The sequence below is a fragment of the Colias croceus genome, chromosome 5 (assembly GCF_905220415.1).
Source record: "Colias croceus chromosome 5, ilColCroc2.1".
Lineage (NCBI taxonomy): Eukaryota > Metazoa > Arthropoda > Insecta > Lepidoptera > Pieridae > Colias > Colias croceus.
The window spans coordinates 4,359,811-4,387,270 of record NC_059541.1 but is presented as its reverse complement, the minus strand read 5'-3'; the positions used below and the strand labels follow the sequence as shown (position 1 = coordinate 4,387,270).

At 31.7% G+C, this 27,460-nt stretch overlaps 2 protein-coding genes across 2 annotated transcripts in view; one reads left to right on the top strand and one right to left on the bottom strand.

Annotated features, from left to right (window-relative positions):
• LOC123691890 overlaps nt 1-8,497 on the top strand; it is an 11,395-nt gene extending 2,898 nt beyond the window's left edge. Inside the window, exons 4-13 of the mRNA XM_045636476.1 lie at nt 180-1,700; nt 1,771-1,962; nt 2,183-2,325; nt 4,493-4,500; nt 4,566-4,671; nt 5,215-5,485; nt 5,581-5,919; nt 6,005-6,592; nt 7,639-7,830; nt 8,087-8,497. Of these exons, the coding sequence (XP_045492432.1) occupies nt 180-1,700; nt 1,771-1,962; nt 2,183-2,325; nt 4,493-4,500; nt 4,566-4,671; nt 5,215-5,485; nt 5,581-5,919; nt 6,005-6,592; nt 7,639-7,830; nt 8,087-8,229 (3,503 nt within the window). The 3' untranslated portion in view covers nt 8,230-8,497. The remainder of the gene's footprint in view (nt 1-179; nt 1,701-1,770; nt 1,963-2,182; nt 2,326-4,492; nt 4,501-4,565; nt 4,672-5,214; nt 5,486-5,580; nt 5,920-6,004; nt 6,593-7,638; nt 7,831-8,086) is intronic.
• Nucleotides 8,218-27,460, bottom strand: LOC123691710. Its single transcript, XM_045636239.1, has 4 exons — nt 27,192-27,460; nt 9,613-12,544; nt 9,322-9,389; nt 8,218-9,170 (listed from the first exon to the last, which is right to left on the bottom strand). The coding sequence occupies exons 1-4, from the start codon at nt 27,204-27,206 to the stop codon at nt 9,132-9,134; spliced, it is 3,054 nt and encodes a 1,017-aa protein (XP_045492195.1). The 5' UTR covers nt 27,207-27,460; the 3' UTR covers nt 8,218-9,131.

Below are 27,460 nucleotides of genomic sequence, written 5' to 3'. Positions count from 1 at the left end.
TATATTGTGTAACATAATATTATCACCATAAGATAAGAAAAATTGCGCGCAATTTACATTTACAAAATACAATTTGAATATGTGAACTAACAAAAATAAAGCTCACACGCAGTTTCTCGATTTGGTTACAAAATCAAGTACCTACCTTAGTACCTTACAAATTTATTTCGCATTTCCAGGTGCTGGTTATGGTATAAGCAGCTCTGCCAATGCACTAGCCCTTAATACTTATTGGAAAAATCGAAGAAGATTAGCAACCGGCCTGTCATGGACTACAACTGGGCTCGGTCCGATGTTATGGCCTCATATTATCACAGCACTATTTGCCTATTTTGGCGAAACAGGCGCTGTACTTATTTTAGCCGGATTTGCTTTACACGCTGTGGCTGGAGCCCTTTTATTACAACCTGTGGAATGGCACGCTAAACCACCAAACAATAATGACGAAGAAAGACTTCTGTCCTCAGATCAACCCACTACCCAATTAATAAATGAAAAGAAGAGCGATGAAAGTGGATATTTTAGCCAAGTGTCGAAGATAAAAAATCTCAGTGTATTCTCTAGCCAATACCTTTATAATGAAGATGATCCAGTAAATACTGGATACGAAATCACAGATCCTGGAGTTCCTATGATGTTGCGAGCGAATGATGGATATTTCAGTCAATCCCGCCAATCAAGAAGCAGATTATCATCAAGAGAAACTTCTGCTAAAACATCGCGATTAAATTCTAAAAAACCATCAATGTCAAATTTACTAGAAAACAGATCTAGAAAATCTTCAACACTTTATTTGAATGAATCTAAAAAAAACTCTTCCGCTAATTTAGGTCTCTTAGTACAAGAACGTGAGTCCAAAGTTATTGTCAAACAAAAACGTAAAACATCTATAACATTAGGAACACAAATTCCTGAGTCTGAAATAGAAGATTGTCCGTCTTTAAAGGCTCCTCAAGATCTTAAAGCTGAAGAAAAAGCAGTTGTTGAAAAAATTGATCCGCTAAAAGCGAAATATATCGCTGACCGCGCTGAAAAACACATGGCGGGCGCGAAAAGCCTGAAATCATTTAAAATGGATGGACAGTACGGTGAAAGCTATCAAAAGAATAACCACAGTAATATTTCATTTAAAAATCAAGAAGAATCCGAGGACAAAAAATATTTACGTGATAATCACAGTAATCAGTCAAATAAATCAAAGACTAGAAGGAAGTCTAATAACTTCAATTACGAAAGCGAAGTTTTGAAACAAGCATCTTTGAAACTCGAACAATACCTAAAAGAAACTGAAGATGAAAACGAAGCTGAACAATCAAAGTTTATCACTAATAATAATGAAACCAACGGAAAAATTCTTGAAGAGGAAGAGGAAAACGAAGACGACCCTTTGGAAAACCTAACATTTTGTGAAAAAGTTGCAATGTTCTTTGATTTAGACCTTTTAAAAGATTTCACATTCATCAATCTAATGCTTGGAATAACTTTAGCAAATTTTAACGAATTAAATTTTTCAATACTTACTCCGTTTATTTTAGGAGATTACGGAATGACAAAATCGCAAATAGCGTTCTTCATGTCACTTCTGGCTGGAGTTGATATTTGTATTCGCTTCTGCATACCTTTCGTTGCCGGCAAAATCGGTTGGGACAATAATTCGTTTTTCTTATTAGGGGTTATGTCAATGGCCATGGGAAGAGTTGGTAAACATTTTTTTTTTATAGATACATTTCAAAGCAATATTCGATATTTAGTTAATAATTTATATTTCAGTGTTAGCATATTGTCAAGATTATACCGTAGTACTTCTGGTGGCCGTTATGATTGGTTTCGGAAAGGGATTACGAACAGTTTTTATGGCCCTTGTTATCCCCACTCATGTTCCGCTCCATAAGCTTCCAGGCGCTACCGGTATACAACTGTTGACGGCTGGAATGGTTTACCTTAGTTTGGGTCCCGTTGTTGGTAAGAATTAAAAGGCGTATGATCTATTTTCCCATATATAACATTAATTATTTGCATTTTCATTAAGCATTTCGGCTATTCGGCCACTCGGCAACACTTATTAAACAATACAATAAAGATACAGTTGAATAAAGACACATGAATATGTGTAATTTTGTATGTTTTTGTACAGGCACCAATTAAATTTAAAATGAACATTTATACAGTGGCTTACTTTCAGGTTGGATCAAAGACAACACGACGACTGCAGTGACATTGCATTGTTTGAACATTTTCACTTGGCTCACAGCCATCTCGTGGGGCTTGGAAAAATATTACATCATGCGAAAGCAGAATGCGATCGATGCAGAAGCTGTCAAATCATGATATAATATATTAGTTACTGTATTAGTTTCAATAAAAATAGTTTTTTACGATGTTTATTCGTTTTCATTGTTCGGGATTTTATGTAAATGCCATAAGTGAATAATGCCGAATACGACCTATTAACCAATAATGCTGATTAGTGTGGCCAGTGATGGTATGGAGGTCATCTTGCTGCCAGTATCATTTTAACACTCGTGACATGTGTTGTGATAACAAATCCTCTTATATCCGATCGTTAAATATTTGTTTGTACACGTTAGTTTGTTGTACTTTGAGTTTGCGTCTATTGATTTTCAATATGAGTTGCTGTGTTAAAAAACATTTGTTTTAGCGAACCGAAATTCGTTCTGTCTTTCACATTGTTATTTATTGTTTACTAAGTTGTGACTAATTACTAACAAATTTTTTGAAGGTTTGTGTAATGTTTTAGATGTCGTTTTACAAAAATCATAAAATACCTTACTATGTTCAATTTGGAAATTGTGTTGTGGGAAGGATTGACTTACTTCAAATTCTAATATTAATGTTCAAATTATTTAAAGATATACAAGTAACCTTCATATTATTTATACTGAACATTTACCTGATGCCCATTTCAAATCTATGTCGTCATATAGATAGCTTACATACTTGTAATCATTTTAAAGATATAAACTTAATCCCATTCGTGACCATTAATTTATCGATAAGAAATGGAAATGCTATAATGCGTATATTCTAGATAAGTATTTTTTACCAATTTTAACGTTGCTAAGCGCGTATTGATGATAATCGTGCTTTGATTGAGACAGAGAGAAATTAAATTCGGTTTCAAAATTCATAAAAGTAGGTCATTCACAATGTTTTTTGACCCATGGTCAAGGTGTAAACTATACTCAAGTAAAATATATATCTAAGAAATTTGTCTTGAACCCTATTTATTTGTTTATTTACTTTATCATACATCATTGACTTACCGTACAATTAGCGACAAATGAAATAATTTAATACTAAATAACAATAGCAAAGATACAACCTAGCCTAGCCTAGCACACTATTAGTAGTGTGGTAGTAAGTATTATGGTATGATATTAACCAGCTCATTCACATCAACCAAATAAGCCTTGGATACATAGTAAGAGTAAGAGCAATACTAAATACTAATGTAAGTAATTGATGGACAGGATGAAGTAGTTACGATGATCTCGTCATAAGGAAAGTAATATTAAAGAAATAACCAGTGCTCTTATAAAAACTCTAGTATTTACGTCAATTAACTAATAATACCTATATAAGTTAATGTTCAGTAATTAAATAACAATGCGTCACACGTAGCGATTTTATGTAAATATCTTGATAATTGTTAACATTAATTGTTCTTTTGTTCATTTCGAAATGGTCATTGACACCGCGATTCAATGATAAAATATCTTCGTCTCTTTGAGTTATACATGTTAGACTGGAACTCTATCATGGTTATCGATTAGAAAACGAGTTTTTTCGAGTTTATTTAAAGATAACTTAAAGAAATGTTAGATTACTAATTTTAACCGTATATAAAATACCATTCTATTAAATTGCACTGCATGAAATATCTCATATTACTTACCTAACCTAACCACAAGATTAACCCTAAAATAGACATCGAAATATGATATTGGATAGATGTTAATAATAAATGGAGAAATAGGTAGTTACTAGTAATTTTTTTTTGAAATTGTAAATATGCTAGAGTCTAGAGACACCAAATCGATACAAGTAATAGATTAAGAACATATGCACTCATTTAAATTAGATGCAAATGGCAGATTTCAATGTTTATCTTCCATTTGTTTGCAATAAGAAGTATCAACTATAAACAAATTATAGTATTTATAATAGAAACAGAAAGAATTGCCAAGAAATTTGTTCCAACATAACCTCATATCTAAGTAGGCGTAAACATCTGTTTTGGCTATAAATAATCAAAACTTAATTCGATAAACATTAGGTAAATAAGTCTGTAGGCCAATAAAATTTCAGTGTTGATAATAAACGACATTAAAGTCAGACCGATAACAAGTGTCGGAATGTCTACTTTTGTACGTGTTACTCGCCACCGTTCCTCCATTCATGCGGGTACTGCTCCTGTGCTATTTAGGACATTAAAGTCAATAAACTGTTAAGTGGATTATCTCGGGCGCAGATGACCCGGTAGTGCACTCCACTAGTGATAATGGCTTCTAACTACACAAATAGTTAAGTTACCGTTGATTGAGAAATGTGAATATTGCATCAATTTATCTTACAATGGCTCGACCTAATAAAGTGCCACCTGACGGAGGTTATGGCTGGGTGGTCACTTTTGCATACGCCCTTAACAATGTAAGTAATAGTTTTAATTAAATTTTTATTTTGTCAATTATTCTTTTTTTTAATTACATAAGTATCATCATCATCATCATCATCAGCCCATATTATACGTTCCCACTGCTGGGACACGGGCCTCCTATGAGGGTACAGGCCATAATCCACCACGCTGGCCAAGTGCGTGTTGGCGGATGACACATGTCGTCGAACTTTTTAATTCTTCGACATGTCGGTTTCCTCACGATGTTTTCCTTCACCGTTCGAGCAGTGATGATGTTACAACATGCGCAGATAAATTGAAAAATCAATTTATTTCCTGCGCGCTCGCCTGGTCTCGAACCTCGGACTTATCGATTCGAAGTCCGAGGTCTCACCACTGCGCCACCACTGCTCTAAGTATACATAAGTATACAATTAGTTAATTAATAAATTGATAAGCAACGTAAATTAAAGTAGAAAAAAATCAGTATTGAGAAAAACTTTTCCTGCTAAGAAAAGATGTTCTTCTCTATCTAATAATCTATATACATAAATATAAATTAACTAACGTAATTCCAGGTGGTCGTTTTACCCCTCATAGCAGGGTTTGGTCTAATATTTCAAGAAGCATTTGCGGACACGGGTATGTCCGCTACACAGGGGACACTTATAATTATATTCAATCATGGCAACGGGATGCTCCTGTCGTTCTTTGGTGGCCCTGTTTTACGCCGATTTGGGTACAGAAAAGTTGCAGTGGCTGGAGCCATTTTTGTATCCGTCGGTTTGATGCTGACCGCGGTATCAACGAACTTTTGGCTATTCTTCATCTCCTACAGTATTATTAACTGTGCGTACATTTATTCTGTAAACAATTTTACACTAATTAATTTCATCTAACTACTTAAGAGAATTACATATGAATATGATGGTCATTTCTTACAGCCATGGGAGTTGCAGCAGTTATGGCAGCGTTTTCTTTAGCTATAAATTCATTCTTTAGACAGAAAAGAGGGCGTGCTATAGGGGTTGGGATGTCTATAACTGGACTTGGGGCTATTTATACACCATTAGTTATGAGTGTACTTATGTATGCCTATGGCTGGAGATATGCAGTTCTCATTTTGGGTGCAATATGTCTGCATTCTCTCCTAGCCGCGTGTCTACTCAGGCCAGCAAAATGGTACTTAATAGATCCTCCTCAATCTGAAGAAGAGGAACCCCTAAATAAAGAGTCTGCTGTTGAACTGATAAACGGCAGCATTACAGCCTCCAAAGAAATCGGTAAGATTGGTTTAAAACTAAAGATGCTGAATAATTTTTAGTGTTCATTATCATTATAACACTTCTTATCTGTTTTTTTCTTCAGGAATACATTCCTTACCACATCTTGAGCAACAAAATGAAAATGGAGATCTACCATCGAAAAGTACGTCGATGCATGCTCTAACCAATGGCAATAGTTTTCATGATAGAAATGCAGTATCGCATCCAGATATTAGGAAGAATTCTCCTGAGCCACCTTTGGCGGAGTCAAAATATAAATGGTGGGAATCTCAAGAAATCAATTTGGGAAGCTCGATCAACATATTTCGAGAAACCGAAATTGTAAAAGAAAAGGAAGTTAAACACGAATTAAACAAGGAGAATAAGACACACTTCAAAAAGTTTGTCGATTTTTTTGATTTAACGTTACTCAGTGATCCAGTATTTGTGAATATACTAATAGGACTATCGTTTGCATCTTGCGTAGAAACAAACTTTTCACTTTTGTTTCCTATAATACTCAAAGACATGCTTCAATTTGAAACATCCGAAATTGCACAGATCATGGCTATCATTGGATTTTCGGATACACTCTTTAGACTGTTATCCCCTTTTATCGGGGAGTGGTGTAATAAGCCCCCAAGAATTATGTACATGGTTAGTTTACTAGTCATCATCTTTACAAGGACAAGTAAGTATTCTTTTCTTTGATTTATATAATTAATTCATTTCAAATTGCTTACCAAAATGTATTTATATATTTTATCAAAGTTTAAGCTATTAATAGTTCTAGGAAGGATTTATGTAAGTATAATATGTTATCTAAATTGGTAGTGGGTTACGTCGTGTTAACTAGTAACTTTGATTAATGGATTCAATAAATAATCACCATAGTTAATGTTTAGATCGATTATTATCGATACTTAGGGATTATCACTAAAACAAATAAAGAGCAAAAAATCAGATAATACATAGTGTTCTCAACCAAATCTCGGACATGGAAGTGCATCTCGAGCACACTCAATAGATCATATTATATTATTGACTCAGTAAATCATAATAAGTTTATATAACACTTATTGTCCTCAAACAGATCAGACGAAGGATCTCTACATTCATTTAATAGAAAATAATTATCGCCTCATCATAATATTTTAAAACTGCGTTCTAAGATCAACATTTGATTTGTTTTATTTAATGACACATGAGAAAACTAACAGTGGCTGTACAAATACAGAAGTTGTAATTATGGAAGATTTCACGTTAGGGAATAATATAATAATAGTTAAAATAATGAAGGTCGAGCAATTGAATGTGATAAGATAAAACAATATCACAAGAAAAGTAATTAGTTATCATGCATTAATGCATGAGAATATATTACACAATTATTTATTTATTAGATTATTTAAAAATACGAAAAGTTAAACAAATTGAATAATGAAATTTGCTATGATTTTATAACTGAAACCAATAATTATATGGGGAGTAATATTTTTCCATTTTCGTAAAAAAATACCTATCATTTGAATTTGACTTATTTTCGAATGAAAGATAGATCTACTATTTAACTTTAATAAGATGTATTATGATAAAGTGTAGTATAATATACTGAGATTAATTATTACATTTGTGTATTTATGTCTACATGTCCTTAATTATTGCGTCCTCTTGACGACGAACCACGACCTAAATAAGATAAATTGTAAATCATAACAAACTATATCTATGTTTCAGTAATGCTGTTTACAAATTCCTTTATTGGAATGGTGTTAGTAGCTCTGGCTATCGGAATTACCAAAGGAGTGAGAACAGTCTACATGAACATTATCATACCAAGCTATGTACCACTAGAACGGTTGCCATTCGCATCTGGTATTCAAATGTTCTTTAACGGCATTGTTATAATTACTATTGGATCCTTTTTAGGTGAGTTCTATTCTTGTTGTCAGAATACTGATATGTATGCTGTGAATATTTATCCTAAAATAATATATCTCTACATAGAGCAAATCCTGGAAAAATCTAGTCAGAAAAGTGATTCCAGAGCACAAGTCAATATTTTAAAATATATTCATACAACTCAAGTGTCTATCAATGCTATTGTGTCTTCATAATGTCTAGAGATTACTCAATATTTAGTTATTTCATAACAAATTAATGAGACGAACAATTTTCTTTTCAGGTCGAATACGTGATGCTTCAGGTTCATATAGAGCACCAATCGTTGTTCTCAATTTTGTTACGTTCCTGACTGTTATTCTCTGGTGCGCCGAATTTTTATACTTCAGAATGAAAAGTAATAAAACAGGACAATCAAATGAATGAGCAACTTGCTTTCGTATAATTATTATGATATAAATTTACAAGTATCTGTATATACTTAAATTAATGTACAAACATATTGATAAGTCATTCACAAAAATATTATACGTATATAATATTTATTTTATCACTTAATACTTATTGTAATATAAGTCTCTACAACTTAATATTAAATTGTACTAGGTAGATATTTACAAAAGTTATTATGTACAAAGTTGTGACCAATATTAATGTAAATAAAATTAGTTATAGAAATAATAAATTTTTATAAAAAACTTCTCGTTTACATTATTTATTCACGCAACAAATTGAACGTTATTCAATATAAAATTATAATTTGGTCTGCAATAAGGAATTATTTCAGGATTTCCAAATGCAAATCATATTATTATTAACCATGGCTCTTATGAAAATCTTATAACACACTTTCAGTCAGTCTAACTAACTACAAAACTTAACATGAAATGTTTGTTGTTATTTTACGTGAAAGGAGTAAGCAATTATTATTATCTGGACATAAGTCTGATTATAAAATCAATGCAAATATATACAAAAAATATATATTTGAATTAATTTTTTATAATCCACAGACCGTTTAAATTTTAATCTTTCAGGAAGTATTTCCTTTAACAAGACATATTGCATATAAATACACTACAATAATACAATTACTGTGTAAAACATTATATAAATAGATACATTTCTACATTAAATTACTTTGGACTTATATGACAATATAAGTTAAAAGGGCGCTTATCTATGGTAAAGCAGCACTTTAACTGCATAAAATCCACTTAGTCACTTCACAGTTTTAAATTTTATATACTTCGTCACTTGAATATAGCAATTTAAAATGTCACTATCACACATTAGTCTTCACTTAAAGAGAGTAAAATAAGCCCACATTATCTTTGGGTCTCTACATTTTTTGGTTCCTCTTCTTCCTGCAACAAGAAAAAATTGTAAAAAAAAGTTTCATTTTAGTCATTAAACTCTCTCCACAGAGAATTGGAAATAATACATTCCTATTGTATTAAAAATATCGTACAGTGAGAGAAGACAGTGTATGTATACTTAATGTGTAGAAATTATTACCTCATTGCCGTCAGAATTGCTTTCAAATGAATTATTTTCAGTAAACATTCGATTCTCCAAGTTGTTAACTGTAACAACAAATAATACACATGAGACAATATGCAAGACACATACAAATATAATACAAAATAAGGCATCATTTATATATTGGGTCAAAAAGTATTAATCTAAAAAGAAGTAGGTATATTATGTTAGTTACATTTCAAATTTTGTCAGCCACAGTTGTCAGCTAAGCCAAGCTTATTAATGGTATACATATTATATTAAAAATAAAGGTAATGTAACACTTACTAGTTTGATGCCATCCTTTTGAAAAGAGGTATGTTTGATCCCCAAAAGCAGGACGATTGGAGAAACGAGGTGATTTAAATGGTAATTTATCGTAGGATTCATCACTTTCAGATGATTGAGATCTTACTTCCTTATTGTATTCATACTCATTTGAGGAATTGGATTTCTCCCGCCATGGTTTAGATGTTACTACATATACTTTTTCTTTTGTTAAAGGAGATATAGATGTTTGTATATAACCCCACGGTGGAGGAGTGGTTGTTGCCTTTCTAAACTTTGATGCAGCAGTGTAAATGTGAGGTTTATAATCATCATGTGATTCTTTGCTCTTCTCACTTTGATGATTTGTTTTAGTGCGTTCAATTGTATTGTATTGCTTAAACGGTTTCGGTGAAATGCTGCTCTTATTTTCCCTAACCACGTATTGTATGCTACTGGAACCTTCGTGGTCGTAAATATCGTAATTATAAGTATTAGCATCTGTAGGCATGCTTGTTATCGGGCTTAACGTTGTCAAAAAATCATCAGGAATTTGTTTCGAGTACTTTTCATTAGACCTTGATTTTGCTGGGGCCCTGAAGTCTTTAGAATATTCTTGTTGTGTCCAATCATCAATGGTATGTTGTAACTTTATAATGTCGAATGGGGGTTCCTTGACATCATAGAAATCATTTACTGGAGGCGTGTTAAAGGGATCTGAATTATAATATTCTGTTACAGTAGATGTTGGTACTTCAGTAGTTGACATAAAACTTTCGTAACTTTCCGTACTTGCATTTAAAATATTTGTTTCGGTTTTAGTATAGACCTTTCTAGGTTGGGCTTCTTTTTCTGAAGCTAGCGACCACTCTTTAAGATCATAATAATTATCGTTGTCTTGATGCCCGCTTGTGTATGGAACAATTATTTGCACAACTTTAGACCTGTTGATGTTTTGTTCCTTTTTTGCAGGTGAGATTTCTTGTGAAAAGTAATTCCTGCTTTCATCCCAAGCACTTGTTAATGTTGAATCTTGTGGTGTTTCCGTGGTTGGGATTTCATCGTATATTTCATATTCTTTTTTATTTCTAGGGGTAGAAGAAGTAACAAAGTTGGCAAAATTTTTGTGAGGAGCACTAGGCTTTAGATATAGTAATGGTGAATCAATGTGCTGTAAATTACTCTCCGTGCGATATTTATCAATATCTTCATCTTTGAATCCTCTTAAATCAGCAAACACTGGCCTGTGATTAGATGGAACACTGAATGGTTGTTTTAATTCTGATGGTAGTATAGTATCATATAAATCATTTGCATAGTCCACTCCAGTACTTTCAAAACTAGAATCGGAATTCGTTTTTGATGCTGAAACGTGGTCTTCCGAAGCTTGTGGAGTAATATCATGATTATCATCAACAACAAAACTATTTGGAATATTTCTATACGACTTTGTCTGATTTGTTTTGGAAGTATCAATATCAATAATAGGTGACTGAATGACAGTATGTGGATATTCTATAGAATGTACAAATTCAGCAATGGGAATACTTTTAGCAATGTTTACGTTATTCAAATGTTGTTCGATATTATTTATTTCTTTAATATTGTTTGATAAATTATTTAGCGGTAAACGTCTAAATGGTCGTGCATTAAAAATAGGTGGTAAAGGTGACACACTTAAATTTGGTAATGCAACCGGTTGTAGTGTGTGTATGTGCCTACCTCTATTTAAGCTAAAGGGTGCTGGATTAGCTAGAGCTATCGTGGAATTAGTATTTTGGTAAATGGGCTTGCTATCCGGTAAAACTTCTGTTTTAATTTTTAATGATTCAGCACCAGTGATTGAATATGGAATATCTAAAGCATATGTATTAACTATAGGTTCTCCATATGAGTTTTTAAAACCGGTAGGCGATTCCACTTTAGGTAATTCAAATTCAGTTGATGGTTTAAGTGTACTAATATAATTACTATGATCCGGTATTTGATTATTTATCTGATAGTGAGAAATACTTGATGTAGAAGTAGGAGGTTGTTGAGTTACAAATATCGAAGAACTTGGAACATATGATGAACTCGGTACACCGTATGACGAACTCGGATTTCGGAAAGAAGAACTAGAACCAAAAGAATTACTTGATACTTCGTACGAAGACGTTACAAATGGATTGTTACTTGAAAGAGAATGTGTACTTAAAGAAGATTCATGTGGTATTGTGACAGTGTGAGTTGGGCTTGGAGGTCCATAGGTTGAGCTTATAGTACTGAAGCTTTCTTTGTATACTTGTTGAGGTAGCCCATAAGTGGCATGCGAACCATCAGTAGTAAATGGTGACTGATCCGACGTCTGCTTGTTAAATCTTTGAGGCACATTTTGAATTGTATTATACACATTAGAGGAAGCCGTTGGAATGGGTGACCCATATGTTTGTTTGATATTTTCTCTTTGATTTTTAGCTGACAAGTCGTATCTAATTACAGGTATCCATGGTGCTAAATTACAAGGATTGCAATTTTTTTGAACTTGCGGTATGTGATAATTAACATTTGCGTCATCGGAAGTCTGCTGCGAGGGAAAAAGCCATTGTGATACTTTTTGGAAAATAGTTGGCGATGGAGTAGTTGTAAAAGGATGCGGAGGAGGAACAAAATTGAAATTGTACTGTTTGTAAAATGGTGCGGGAAACTTAAAATCACTAGGTGGAGAAATAGGTGGTAAGGGAGGTTGAGGTGGTGAAGGTATTTGATACTGGTAGCCGAAGTCAACGTTTTGTTGCTGCGACCGTCCTGCTCCTCCGTGGAATGGCACAGGAATAATGGGTAATGGCGGAGGCGGAGGCGGCCTCAATAATTCTCCAAACTGTGATGCTTCGTTTCTGTTATGGTATGTGTGGTCAATTGTTGGTTCGCAGCTGCATCTTGCAAATATGGCGACTAGTAACACTGGAACGGCCTGAAATAGATAAATATTCACCTGTTAATTACTAATTTTATTTAGTAGAGAAATTTCTTTAACCGTTCATTTTGTAATTAGTTAGAAAATTAGAGAAACACGCGCCACACTGCCATTGTAACTACTTCCCACAAGTTATTCTTTGCACTTTTCTCTTTCCCATACTATACTGTTGATAAATGTCGACGGAAGAAAATGCTTCTTATTACTAAATCATAATAAGCTTAAATTATTAATTAATAATTATACGTGCGTAATCTTTATATCATATTCATTAATTTTATGGAATATAAATAATTAATAATGTATGTCATATAGGTTATTAGGTCTTCCTATCTACTCTTGATATAGTAATATTCAGATTTGAAGTAAAAATTCCTCACTATAATCTGTTGAGTGTGAATCTGTGTGTACACATGTAGAGTCACCACTATATAATCTGCTTAATTCACGGAATAATTGAAGTTGGAGATGAAAATCACATTTTTAAATTATACTTGGCTCAGGCAAATCTCTACCTAATAATTAAATAATTAATCCCAGGGATGTCGTTTCAATCGAATGAAGCTTCAGCGCAAATCTACAACCGAATATATCAATTGGTTATAAATTATAATATTGTCATAGTAGGTATATTATCTATCCATGCCATTATTTTATATGACTGAAATCGTTCCAAGTTATATTGAATGCATCACTCGTATCAAGAACAAATTTCAAAACTCTTGCCATTCGTTTGGGCACATCACTTGAATAAATACGCGAATAAAAGTGAAATGTTTCTCGATGGGCTACTTGACCACAAACATCACGTAGTTTTGAAGGATTTTCGTACGCAGGAATCGAATTGGTGATCGATCGCATAATAAACAATAAGGTTATGTTAACTTGAAAAGAAACTGAAGTGAAACTGAGCTTTTAAAATATGTTTTCAATCACAGAATAATAATATTCAAATTGAACTGGTTTTATTTTTATACTTGTATTGTAAAGTATAATTTTAGGTGATTAATGACTATTCAAACACAAATAATTTATCGCAATTATTTTGACCCGATGACACTCAACCGAAGCAGTTACTTTTAAATTTGAAATACTTCGATATAAAATAATCTACAATATATTAATAGCTGAGAATAATTCAAATAACCTTTGAGGAACTTATCATTAAAACCATACTGAAATTTAAAAACCAACTAGTAATTGAAACTTTTAAAAGCTTATTAAATGAAGTAATTAAAAGTTAATATGCTTTGGGATACCTCTTGCTATGTAAGAAGATCTTGTGGTCTTATCATTACGTCATGATAACTTAATCTGTGTTAACATCTCTTGAGGACTTGGCCATTAACCTTACTTGAGTATATTCGGAAATTACTATATAAATAACCGTTAACCGCATGATTCTTGATAAAATACAAATATTTTTACCTAACACGATCTTAACATTTAATGCTTCCGTGAAAGAATTATCATTTTGTGTAATTTTAGATCTTAATTGATATAATTTAAGGAAGTCTAGCATTTCAACGGTTCACCGTCCATCCGTAGAAAGCAAGCGTTACAATTTATTACAAATAATTGTAACATTTTAATTATCTATTTTTAAACAAATATATAGTAACTAATTGGGTCGGGGGGAGGTTCTTGTCCTCTACTAGCGTGTACCTAATTGTATGTAATCATATTTTTATATCACACTTGTAGGAAACGCAAAGGGGCGAGTTCCATGATAGTAGTCTAATCATTGAAATCTAAAATCCGAGTAAATATAACACACATCGTATTTTCACCTGACTGCGTTTAGAAAATATTATGTTGTTTGTGATTTGTGTATATTTCTTTGACATAATATCCTGTAGCGTACCTAAACATTGTGCTAGCAGCTAGATTTTATGAGGTGCGAATTATGAACGTGAAGCTGGATTTATTACATTTATAATTATTTTTTTTTACATATTTTACGACATTTTATTTACTACCATCATATTGTTAATTTTTTCGAAATCTATCAATCATGTGGTTCAATGAATTTAAAAAATATCTTATGCAGTTGTGTTTTGAGAATTATTTCTTTGTAGGTATTTATTTTTCATGAATGCAACAAACTTTAAAAATCTTATAGCGTCTACGAAAAACATTATGGAGAATGATTCATTCATAAAAACAAAACTATAAGGTATTTATAATCTCGTTCTAAAGGTCAGCAAAAGGAAGACCAATGACCCCAACAAGTTCGCACGCTTCTACCATTACTTTTACTTAATTGCACCACAAATCGCTATTCCTATGTCATAAGATCATTTTCTTCAGTCGAAAGTGAAAACTGGGTTAAGGTAATAACTTTATGTTGAAGAACAATGGTTTTGAATAATATGAGATAATTTGAATTTAACATTCCACGTTTGTTACTTTTTATACAAAAAAGTGAAGTCTTAAATTGTAATAAAATACATATATAACATTACTTGTATTTTGTTTTTAAGTTCTCTTCGATGCATAATATTTTATTCGAGTAAATTTTTATTTTTTATTACAGCTTATCAAGAGTAATTTTTATTTTTAATTTTCGGAAGTGTTACCTACCAACTTGTTATAATTTTAATTTAACAATTTATAACATCACTTTTACCAAATAGTTTCACAATTTTAGAATGTTTATAAAATCTTAGAGCTTATTATATATTAATACTTTAATTAACAATCTTTGAAATGAATATCATCGTATTATTAACATTAAAACAAGATTAGGTACTCGGCACCGGAAGGAAGTTAGCGCGGAAAGTTTTTTTTTTATTATTATTAATATCTCAAAAAATTGCTCCTTAAATGCTCCATCAGAATCTGTAATTGCTCCACTTCTATAATTATTAGTTTATTTATAATTAATTTTTAAAAAAATCCAAATACTGAAAACTTGATTTCCCTATAGAATGAAAAATATTCACTTTTCATAAAAAATTTTTTTGCAAAAAAATTGCTCCCGATTTGCTCTATCAATTAACAAAAAAAATTATTTAATTTTGTTAATTTTTACAATAATTAACTGAAAAACTATGTTTGCATAGTAAACTACTGCGCTGTGACGTCATCAATTATTGTCGTTGCGACGCATAAGGGCCATATTTACATGTATCAGCACTGCAGCGATATGTATAGACCTTAATGTTTATGTTTTCTTATTTATATTATTCACTAGATTTCCGCCCGCGGCTTCGCCCGCGTTTTCATAGGAAAACCCGCATAGTTCCCGTTCCAGTGGGATTACCAGGATAAAACCTATCCTATGTGTCAATCCAAGTTACGGTCTATATGTGTGCTAAATTTCATTGTAATCGGTTCAGTAGTATTTGCGTGAATGAGTAACAAACACACACACATCCTCACAAACTTTCGCATTTATTATATTACTAGCGGTCCGCCCCGGCTTCGCCCGTGGTACATATTTCGCAATAAAAGGTAGCCTATGTTCTTTCTCAGGGTCTAAAGATTGTCTGTGCCAAATTTCATCAAAATCGGTATAGTAGTTTATGCGTGAAAACCATACATACATACATACATACAAACCTTTCCTCTTTATAATATTAGTATAGAAGTATAGATTAGTAGGATGGTATTACTTAAAAGGTTATTAATTATTATCATGTAATTATTTGGTTCTGATCACAGATCACAGAAACTAAAGGGTTCTGATGATAAGAATAATAAGAAATAATTATAATTTTTGTTTTATTGAGTCTTCAAGTTAGGATTGCAGGTTCGAATGATAATAATTTTTGTATACCATCGTATATATTACATATAACATAATATGGAGACATTTCATCATGTCCACAACAATATCAAGGTTAGTAATAAATATTTCTACTATCAATTATCATCAAAGTATTAAATCGGTAATAAGTATTTTTATAATTGAATTTGAATTTCTGTTTACTATAAGAAAAATTAATAGGCACTTTTTATTTTAGGGTGTGAAGGGATTCAGTCAAGGAGTTTTAAATTATTGAAGAGTGGTAATTATTTAGAAGTAGGGTTCGCGAAAAAATTGAGCCCTACTTTTATATAATCACCTGAAAATTTTTCACTAGAGTATAAATAATAAAATATGTGCTAATTATAAAGAATTTTATTTTTGACAAAAGGTTTTACATACAAGACATAACTGCGTTAAAAACAACCGACTTCAAACTTGCACTTGCAACATTTACAAATACAGACAAAAATGCTCATAAAATAAAATACTGGGCCTATCCTAATAAAATTTTTATGGGACCAATTCGACACCATCCCGCATCGAACAAAAAAAGAATCACGTAAATGATTTATTTTCACAAAACACGAAGATTGAATTTGATATTTTTGGTTTTATGACATTCAAATGCTTTATAAATATAAATTTATAAATATAAAGAATATAAACATTCGATCCCGAAATTATGCGGGTTCGAGTCCCGCCTCGTGATCGAATTTTTTCTATTCTTTATAAATTTATAAAACACGAAGATTTTAAAAATGTAACCAATGAACACAATCAATATTAGATTAATTGTAATGGTGTATAAAAAGTATTATGTCCTATGGAATTCTACTATGGGGCTGGGCAGCAGATATAGAAACTATATTTATCTTACAGAAAAGAGCCATTCGCTCTATATATAATTTACGTGCTCGGGACTCGCTAAGAGATCTCTTTAAGAATACTGGTATCCTTAAAGGGGTGACAGACGTACGAGTAAGTACGCGAACTTGTGGCTCGACGACCTTTTTCGCTCGTGTGTCACCCCAAGTACGCGTACTTAAAAACCGTCGAGTAAGTTCGTTGACGATCCAACATGTTTGAAATTTTACTCGAAGCCCGCCTTGGCTCGCACGTCTGTCACCGCCGCGAGCCGAGTAAGTACGCGAACTTTAAAACCGTGACTTTAAAGTTCGTACGTCTATCAGCCCTTTTACTGTACCATCACATAATATTTTGCATGTACACAAAAACGCCGACTTACACACAAGAGTAGGAGATAAACACTGTTATGGCACAAGGAACAGAAATAAAATTGAAATGCCATTTTACCGGTTAGCCAAAGTTAAAAATTCATTTATGGGTCTAGTTATACGCTTTTACAACAGAATTCCACATTGTATTAAAGAGTTTGGTAGTGCTAAATTCAGGTAAAACTTATGTAAAAAATATATTAGTTCAGAGAGCCTATTATAGCATTAAGGAATATATGGAAGATGAAAATGATATATTATGAAGTTAGATATAAGTTACAGATTATGTAATATTGACATGATTTTAAAAGAGCAACTATTTAATATGATTAATTACCATAAAATGACATTAATAAGTTTTATGCTGGGAATAATAATATTATTATTTAATACTTATACTTACCTTATGTTGCTATTAATTATACTCTAAGAATATCTAGGCGCCATATTTTAATTATTGAGTTTTCATCTAGCAAAATTTCAAGGAACAGATATTATTATGTACCTATTTAAATCATTCTTATTATAGGTATTCTTATAAACATTTCCCTACCCATCCCTAAACTCGTACGTTTATTCGTATTAGGGCCGATTTTTCAATGCCCAGATAAACAGTCTAATAACTACCCCTCGAATACATTTATTCAATTGCTTATCTAACTCATAACGGCTCGCCTATTTTTCAATCGTGATTTATTTGATGAATAACTATCTGACCAAATATTTCCATATTGGCAGCTCTGCTCTTGGAGTGGCGAAACAAACATATTAAATTAGTCAGGTTAGAGCGGGATAGAGTCAACTTGCAATATGTCAACAACCGTCATTATGACTCACGTCAGGAGTGCATTTTAAGTTTATCTTGTGTTCTATGATTGTTGATTATTGTTTTGATTCGAGTAAAGAGTTTTGATTAAATTTGTGTTAAAATTTATATATTTTACGATGGAAACGACATAAAGGCAGCGTCCGGCAAATTTTCAATGGCATGATCATCAGTAGGTACTATCAAAAACATCAATTTCAATATGATTTTAATTGATAATTATTTTATAGAAAGAGGCTTTATTGTAAAAATTCTACGCTCTATGTTATTACATACGAAAATATCCCAAATTTGACGCGTCAGTTGTCAACTCAAACGTCTAATCGTCGAATAGCACGCTATCTGGCCGTTGGAGCAGCAGATAGATTTATTCCTCAAATAACGTAGTTATTCGATAGATAAGTCCTATTCGTCTATTGAAAAATTGAATATTTTGTTAACTGAAGAATAAAGTCTATCTAGCTGTTTATCTGGGCATTGAAAAATCGGCCCTTATTAAAACTTCAAGTAATTATCAATTAATTTGTGTTTCAGTCGTTTGTTTCATCTTTCGGTGTCAAGTTGCTATCGTTTGCGTTAGCGGGAACTACCTATGCGGGTTTTCCTTTGAAAACGCGGGCGAAGCCGCGGGCGGAAATCTAGTGAATAATATAAATAAGAAAACATAAACATTAAGGTCTATACATATCGCTGCAGTGCTGATACATGTAAATATGGCCCTTATGCGTCGCAACGACAATAATTGATGACGTCACAGCGCAGTAGTTTACTATGCAAACATAGTTTTTCAGTTAATTATTGTAAAAATTATCAAAATTAAATAATTTTTTTTGTAATTGATAGAGCAAATCGGGAGCAATTTTTTTGCAAAAAATTTTTTTATGAAAAGTGAATATTTTTCATTCTATAGGGAAATCAAGTTTTCAGTATTTGGATTTTTTTAAAAATTAATTATAAATAAACTAATAATTATAGAAGTGGAGCAATTACTGATTCTGTTGGAGCATTTAAGGAGCAATTTTTTTGCAAAAAAATTTTTTATGAAAAGTGAATATTTTTCATTCTATAGGGAAATCAAGTTTTCAGTATTTGGATTTTTTTAAAAATTAATTATAAATAAACTAATAATTATAGAAGTGGAGCAATTACTGATTCTGATGGAGCATTTAAGTAGCAATTTTTTTGAAAAAAAATTTTTTATGAAAAGTGAATATTTTTCATTCTATAGGGAAATCAAGTTTTCAGTATTTGGATTTTTTTTTAAATTAATTATAAATAAACTAATAATTATAGAAGTGGAGCAATTACTGATTCTGTTGGAACATTTAAGGAGCAATTTTTTTGCAAAAAAATTTTTTATGAAAAGTGAATATTTTTCATTCTATAGGGAAATCAAGTTTTCAGTATTTGGATTTTTTTAAAAATTAATTATAAATAAACTAATAATTATAGAAGTGGAGCAATTACTGATTCTGATGGAGCATTGAAGGAGCAATTTTTTTGCAAAAAAATTTTTTATGAAAAGTGAATATTTTTCATTCTATAGGGAAATCAAGTTTTCAGTATTTGGATTTTTTTTAAATTAATTATAAATAAACTAATAATTATAGAAGTGGAGCAATTACTGATTCTGATGGAGCATTGAAGGAGCAATTTTTTTGCAAAAAAATTTTTTATGAAAAGTGAATATTTTTCATTCTATAGGGAAATCAAGTTTTCAGTATTTGGATTTTTTTTTAAATTAATTATAAATAAACTAATAATTATAGAAGTGGAGCAATTACAGATTCTGATGGAGCATTTAAGGAGCAATTTTTTTGAAAAAAAATTTTTTACGAAAAGTGAATATTTTTCATTCTATAGGGAAATCAAGTTTTCAGTATTTGGATTTTTTTAAAAATTAATTATAAATAAACTAATAATTATAGAAGTGGAGCAATTACTGATTCTGATGGAGCATTTAAGGAGCAATTTTTTTGCAAAAAAATTTTTTATGAAAAGTGTATATTTTTCATTCTATAGGGAAATCAAGTTTTCAGTATTTGGATTTTTTTTTAAATTAATTATAAATAAACTAATAATTATAGAAGTGGAGCAATTACAGATTCTGATGGAGCATTTAAGGAGCAATTTTTTGAGATATTAATAATAATAAAAAAAAAACTTTCCGCGCTAACTTCCTTCCGGTGTACTCGGCTCTATTTCTTTGAAATTCATGTTTAATTCAATGACATAGCATTCCAACAAGATATAATTGATAAGGAAGGTTACAGGTCAATTTAGAGACATTCTCGTGAGTATAAGTATGAGATGAAAAATCTTTACAATTAGAAACCTAATGCGTCTTTTAAACTCTTGTCAGATTAATGTTTCACGGAGAGATTTGGCGGAAATAAATTTCAATGAATAAAATCTCAAAAGTATTAACTTGATCTATCAAAAATCAAAATCTATATTACCTGTAGGTAAGTGGTAGGATTTTAATGACCTGTAGGCCAGGTAAAGTTTATCTGGATAACCCGTAATTATATGTTAAAAAAAAGACGGGTTGCACTCCGGGAGTGCCGGCAGAAGTGAAAACTTGATGATTAACGTTCAGCATGTTTGATATTTTGGAATGGTATCCGTCTTACGCATGGAATATAAGGGCTAAAAAAAATCCGTCTTACGCTTTTTCGATCAGGCCACGTGTCCTGACGCGAGTTTAAGATTTTATACCCAACGCCGCTAAAGAAGTTTTCACTTCAAAAACGACCATGTAGGGACATTTACGCACTTGAAGAAATTATTTTGATAAAAGAAACAGTAGTAAATAATATAGAAATCGGATGAAAACATGGCGTTTCAGGTTAATGGCTGGAAGATGATTTGTCGTTTTATTTCATGTCCGGATTAAGTGTTACTTGCATCTTGTCATGCACATCGGTTATTATGTGTGTGAAAATAATATACAAATGTATGCTATTATAAAAACACGAGAGAATCTCAGTGGGCCAGTATGTCTTACTACGTACTATTATGGTAATTAATAACTAGTTCATAGACATCTTACAGAGTATGGCGGTTTTTAATATTGGTTTGAGACCGGGAACCATAGTTTTGTGTGCAAATAAAGAATATGCACATTTTTAAGAACATAAATTTCTCAAAATAAAAAAAAATAATTTCAGAATAATAATCTCTTCGTATCATCCTACAAACAATTAAATGCTATGTACGGAACAAGACAAGAACTATCAGCCTTGCCGAAAAATAAGGTCGTAAATACGTAGGTATACAAAATATCCAAGTTCAAGAAATTGGTACCTACTTTTACAATTTTTATGATCAGTATTAGATAACATATAAAGTATTACCTCACTATTACGCAAAATCTAGACACGATACGTTTATGTCGTGTACCTATTATTTTTTGTTTATAAAATAATTTGATTCAGAATAAAGTTATTTTTACATTTACGGTATTAGGTAATACATTTTTTACTGCTCTACATTATACTTATTTAAATACGAAAATATGATAGTATAAAACATAGAATACAATAAGTAGATAATGTTAAAATATTTTACAAAGAATAAAGCAACTGCTGGAAAATTTTCCATTTACTATTTAATTTAGGTAACTCTTATTTTCACTAGGTACTAGGATAAGAAGAAAATAAGGAGATAGAAACATAAAGGTCTTGGAACTTGAAACCATTGTGCTATTCTCGATAGTATTATTTCTCGATATAACACCATAAGCCACACTCACACCTTGTGATAAAGTACCTTATCGAAGCCAAATTGAAAAAACCTTAAAAATTATAATGCTCATTGATTACTTTGATATTTTATCGATACATTTTGAGTTCATTTCGATTTCAATAAAAAACGAAAGTGACCATCGCATTCCTATATGGTCATTCGAAATTATAGCTGAATCATTCAATGGTGATCTTGAAATCCCATAGTGTACAATCTCATAATAATTGATTCAACGATCAGGATCTACTTCAAAAACTGACAATGAACCTTAAAAAATGTTTCTTTTTTTAACACAAAATACTGAGAGCTTATACTTACGTAAATATAAAGTTGTTTATGTTTGAAACCTATACTTGTCAATGGGCAAAGTTTGTCATAAATCTGCAAATGGATGTTATGTTACGTACATAAATGGCCAGACATTAAGCTAACATCCGTTCATTTAGAGAAAATAATCATTATTACATTAGGAAGGTGAAAGGTCTATTTTTATAACCATAAAATACATCAAATATGTTCCACTGCATAATCTATTTTAAAAGTATAAAAGAACTTATACTTTTAGAGTTCTAACCGTGTGACCTAGTTTCGTTAGATTGAAACTATCAAATCAAATATTATGGCATGTTTGGTTATTCTATTATCAAAAATACAAATACATGGCAAATCATCTGCTTGTAGGGAACAGCTGTAGAAAAAGCAAAGACCACAATAATTTTATTGAAGTGAAAACTTCTTTAGCGGCGTTGGGTATAAAATCTTAAACTCGCGTCAGGACACGTGGCCTGATCGAAAAAGCGTAAGACGGATTTTTTTTTTAGCCCTTATATTCCATGCGTAAGACGGATAGGTACCATTCCAAAATATCAAACATGCTGAACGTTAATAATCAAGTTTTCACTTCTGCCGGCACTCCCGGAGTGCAACCCGTCTTTTTTTTATGTTCTAATCCTATTTACACACCCTGTATCCTAATTAAAATTATTTCACCTACAAATTATGTTTAATTTTATCTTCATGTGTGTAGTGTAAAAAACTATTCAGTAATGCTTAATGAATGGTTTGTAACTGTAATCATCCATCACTACGATTAACCGGTGCTTGACGCGATAATTTTCTTTATTTACATAGATTTCCGCGCTTTGTTTAAATTGCTATGTTACATAACTGATGAATGACAATGAAAAAAATTTATGCGCTAGTACTTACTATAATTATTCACATTCCAACATTATGATCGTGATGTATATTTCACGTATGCATAACCAATATTTAAAATTATTATTTTTAGAAGATCTATTATCGTATGAATTTTATAGAATACAAATATAATTTAGCTGATAATAAAGTTTAAGGCAGTGAGAAAATATAACTATTTTCATTCCATTTAAGTAATCTAAGCTATTGTCCTTTTTATGTTTGGCACAGAATTGAACCCGATGGATCTACGAAACGCTCTGATTAAAACATGAAAGTTTTAACACTGCTCTTATAATATGTGTACTAGAGTGTGATGACCTAAACAAATTAACCAATTAATATGACGAGATTTTATTTTAATCGCTCCACGCGATATAACATAATAGTTTCCATTTTCTGTGAAAGTCAACGCAACGTATTTGTTTTGAGCTGTAGGTATGCATTTTTCGAAGAATCGTTACTCACTCCCTGAACACTGATAGTTTAACAAAAAGAATTAACACGCTCCGTGGCACATGAATTTAAGCAAGCGCCTCGACAATATTATATCTTTTACGAGCTGGGTGAGAAAATACGCTTTCACGGGCTTAACAAACACATTCCCAGACATAACAATTGGATAGAACAATGATCAGTTCCAAAGCACTCGGCTTTATGATCTAAGTTCAACATTAGCGGTTCGTGAGATATGCTCTGCAGACAAACATCTTGTAATGGCAGGAACACGAATTAAACATTACTACATTGTTTTATAATATCGATTTCACTCTAAATGTAATGTGTTAACAATCTATTTACATTGAATTGGACACAGAACGTACGTATGGAAGATGTCACCATTGCTTAACTTTCATAGTTGAGTACCTATAATAATATATTCCTACTTTCTTTTCTACATTACTTAATCAATACGTATTGTTAGTGTAAATATTATGTAGCAGTTTTGGTCATTATTTGCGTGTTTTTGAACGTTTCTCTCATTGACCGATATAATTTATACACAGATAATATAGTACTATGCCTTGTATTTATAATTTATATATTTTGTACATAAAGTCAAGTACCATAGTATCATAGAACTAATACTGGATAGACCGAAAAATCTTAGCTGATAGGTTACAAGTTACAACATAAATGTAACGCAAGGTATAGAGACTGATAGAGCTTTAGATTTGATTACATTTGTAATCAAGTATAAGCTTTGTAAAGTAGCTAGCTTTTGATAAGCTAATTGTTCTGTTTTATTTGTTGAAGTTGAAACAAATCGATTTATCAGAAATTGCATCTCAGTATTAAATAATTACCAGCAGGGCGGATGAACAAATACTACAACTTACTACAAATATAACTACGATCATGAAATCGAAAGTTAAAGTTCAATGCGATGAGCACGGAACTAAGAGATAGTAAGTATTAATGGGATAGGAAGTATGCTTTATGTATAAAATAAAATCATTTACTATACTGACTTCTTCTGGTGTTGGGAAAAGTCATTGGTATAGCCGCGGTTATTGACCGAGACATTTTTTTTTTATTTGTCTCCACCGGGAATCGAACCTAGGACCCCTCGGTTCTACGCTCGCGCGTCTACCACTGTACCAAGGAGGCGGTCCGTTTGGTAAATAATAATATGAAAAAATATATCCCACCAAAAACATTTTCATGTAAAATGTTACCAAGACGAGCCCATATGACTCGCACGGTCAAAAAGTTATCAGATCTCATGTAGAGCCAAGCTTCTAACACTACACGCCCTAACTCTACAAGGCCTAACTTCACAAACTCTACACCTTATTCAAAATATGTGGCTTGGCCATTTCGCTACATTCACATCGGCGTAAGGTGAAAAATTAATTCACTGTTCATTACTTTTGTGTTATACAATAGTTCTTGTAGTAACGAACGGCCAAGCCACATATTTTGACTAAGGTGTAGAGTTTGTGAAGTTAGGCCTTATAGAGTTAGGGCGTGTAGTGTTAGAAGCTTGGCTCTACATGAGATCTGATAACTTTTTGACCGTGCGAGTCATATGGGCTCGTCTTGGTAACATTTTACATGAAAATGTTTTTGGTGGGATTTCATTTCTTTTTGTAAGTTGTTTGTAACAAAATTTTATATGTCGATTAAATTTTTTTTTTTAACAAGGAGTACCTATAGAGATATATTATATATCTAGGGGAACCAAGTTTTAGATTATTAGATTAGACCTCTAGCATCATCAAAATTTAATTTAAAATTACAGGTCTCATACAAACTCCCATCCCCTAGTTTAAGGGGTTGGGATATGAAAGTTACAAGTTTTATAATTTTTTTGTTGTTTGTGTGCTAATACTAGCTTACATACAAAATTTCAGCTTTCTAGGACATAAGGAAATACCTTAAGAATTTTGATGATCATCAGTGAGTCAGTGACGAAATTAGAGTTTTTTAGATATAAATAAAATCTGAAGTATAAAAGCTAATGTAATTAAAACTTAATATATTCAATAAGTCCGCTATTGACAATATATCCTGAAAATTTTGTTGATCTAGCATAATCCAAACCCAAGTTATGAGGGTTCAAAAAAACGTCGAAGCGCTTCGAGAAAAGGTAGGTAGTGCCCGTGCGCTTCGCTTGTTCGCTTGGCTCGTCTTGGCGGGGGCACTACCGTGCCCCCAGATTCATTACATAGGACTTGTATAGCATAATATAAAATATTATGTTTCACTTTTTACTCACACTAGATTACAACTTGTCAATTCTGTGCTGGACTTCCAAAAATTCTCTTAGATGTATTATAATGTATAACCCAGTTATACATAATATTATATTATTTTAATTTTTATCCTATCTTTATTTAGTAGCATAAATATTAAAATCTGGATACTTATGCATATCGTAATATTATTTATACAAACAATGCTCACAGCTATATAAGTGAGAAATTTAATTAAGTTTCTTTAAAACGTTTATGACGATTATAAATAAACTTTATAATATTATATTTGAAACTTTTCCAACCAAGAACATAATAATCTCAAGTCAATCATAAAGCTCTCATAGCACAAAGGCACTGGTAGTCATAATGACTTTGCATTTTGTATAAAAACGTACAATTTCTTTTTCTTCTAAAATGACACTTGCGAGTAACAAAATACGTTCATGGAACATTAAAAATATTTTCAAATCACTGTCAGAGCGATGAAATGTTATGCAACGGAAAAAGGTGATCCCAGAACTGCCGCGAGCTTTAAGTAACCTTCAATATTTACTTTAACAATTTACTTTGGACCTTATCTGTTTGTTTTTAAATTCCTCTATCGAAACATCCGTGTGAATATGAACTTCCACACAATTAGTTTGAACTAAGTAATTTAGCTCAGAGTTATCATAAAAAGTAATGATTATACCATAACAATTAATCTTAGTTGAATGGTTAGTGATAGGATGGTTGTAGATGAACTCGTATGGTCTGCGTAAAAAGTAAGAGATCAATACAAAATATTGTATAGGTATATTGTGTTCTCCAGAGAAATATTTGAAATAACTACAGTAAGAAAAATATCATCGTGATATTTTTTTTGATAATTTATAGTCTATGCTTCGCACAAGTTGACCCGTAACAAAGAACATATAATTATTTATTGTTTGGGGCTTATATTTAACCTTTTTTTTTACTTTCTAAAAAATCGTTTTCTTTTTTGTTTAAAGGAACAAATTACAAACAAAAAAATTATTAATAAGAACGTAAATATAATAAAATAAGAACGTAAACATACGTTATGAACATCAAAAACACTTAGACGAAGACGTAGATAAAACAAGAAACTAAACATGAATGAATTGAAGCTCCCAGGAAGCTTAAATTGATAACATAAAGTGGGTAGATGCGATAAACTTACCGATAGCGTCGCCATTATCTCCAAAAATATGATTCAATCACTCAATTTATATGTTCATCACTTTACACCTGTTCACAAATCTAGACGTCACCTTACATAGTTACATTCCTGACTCATATCACAAGCCATGCCTCACTATAACGTGTTATCAGTAAAGACGTTGAAGATGTACAGGCTTGCGGTTAAAGCACGAAAAGTCGGTTCCCACGAGAGAAATGCGTAAGTGAACAATGGTGGAGGCTGCGCGCAAGTCGAAAGGTGGGCAAAAA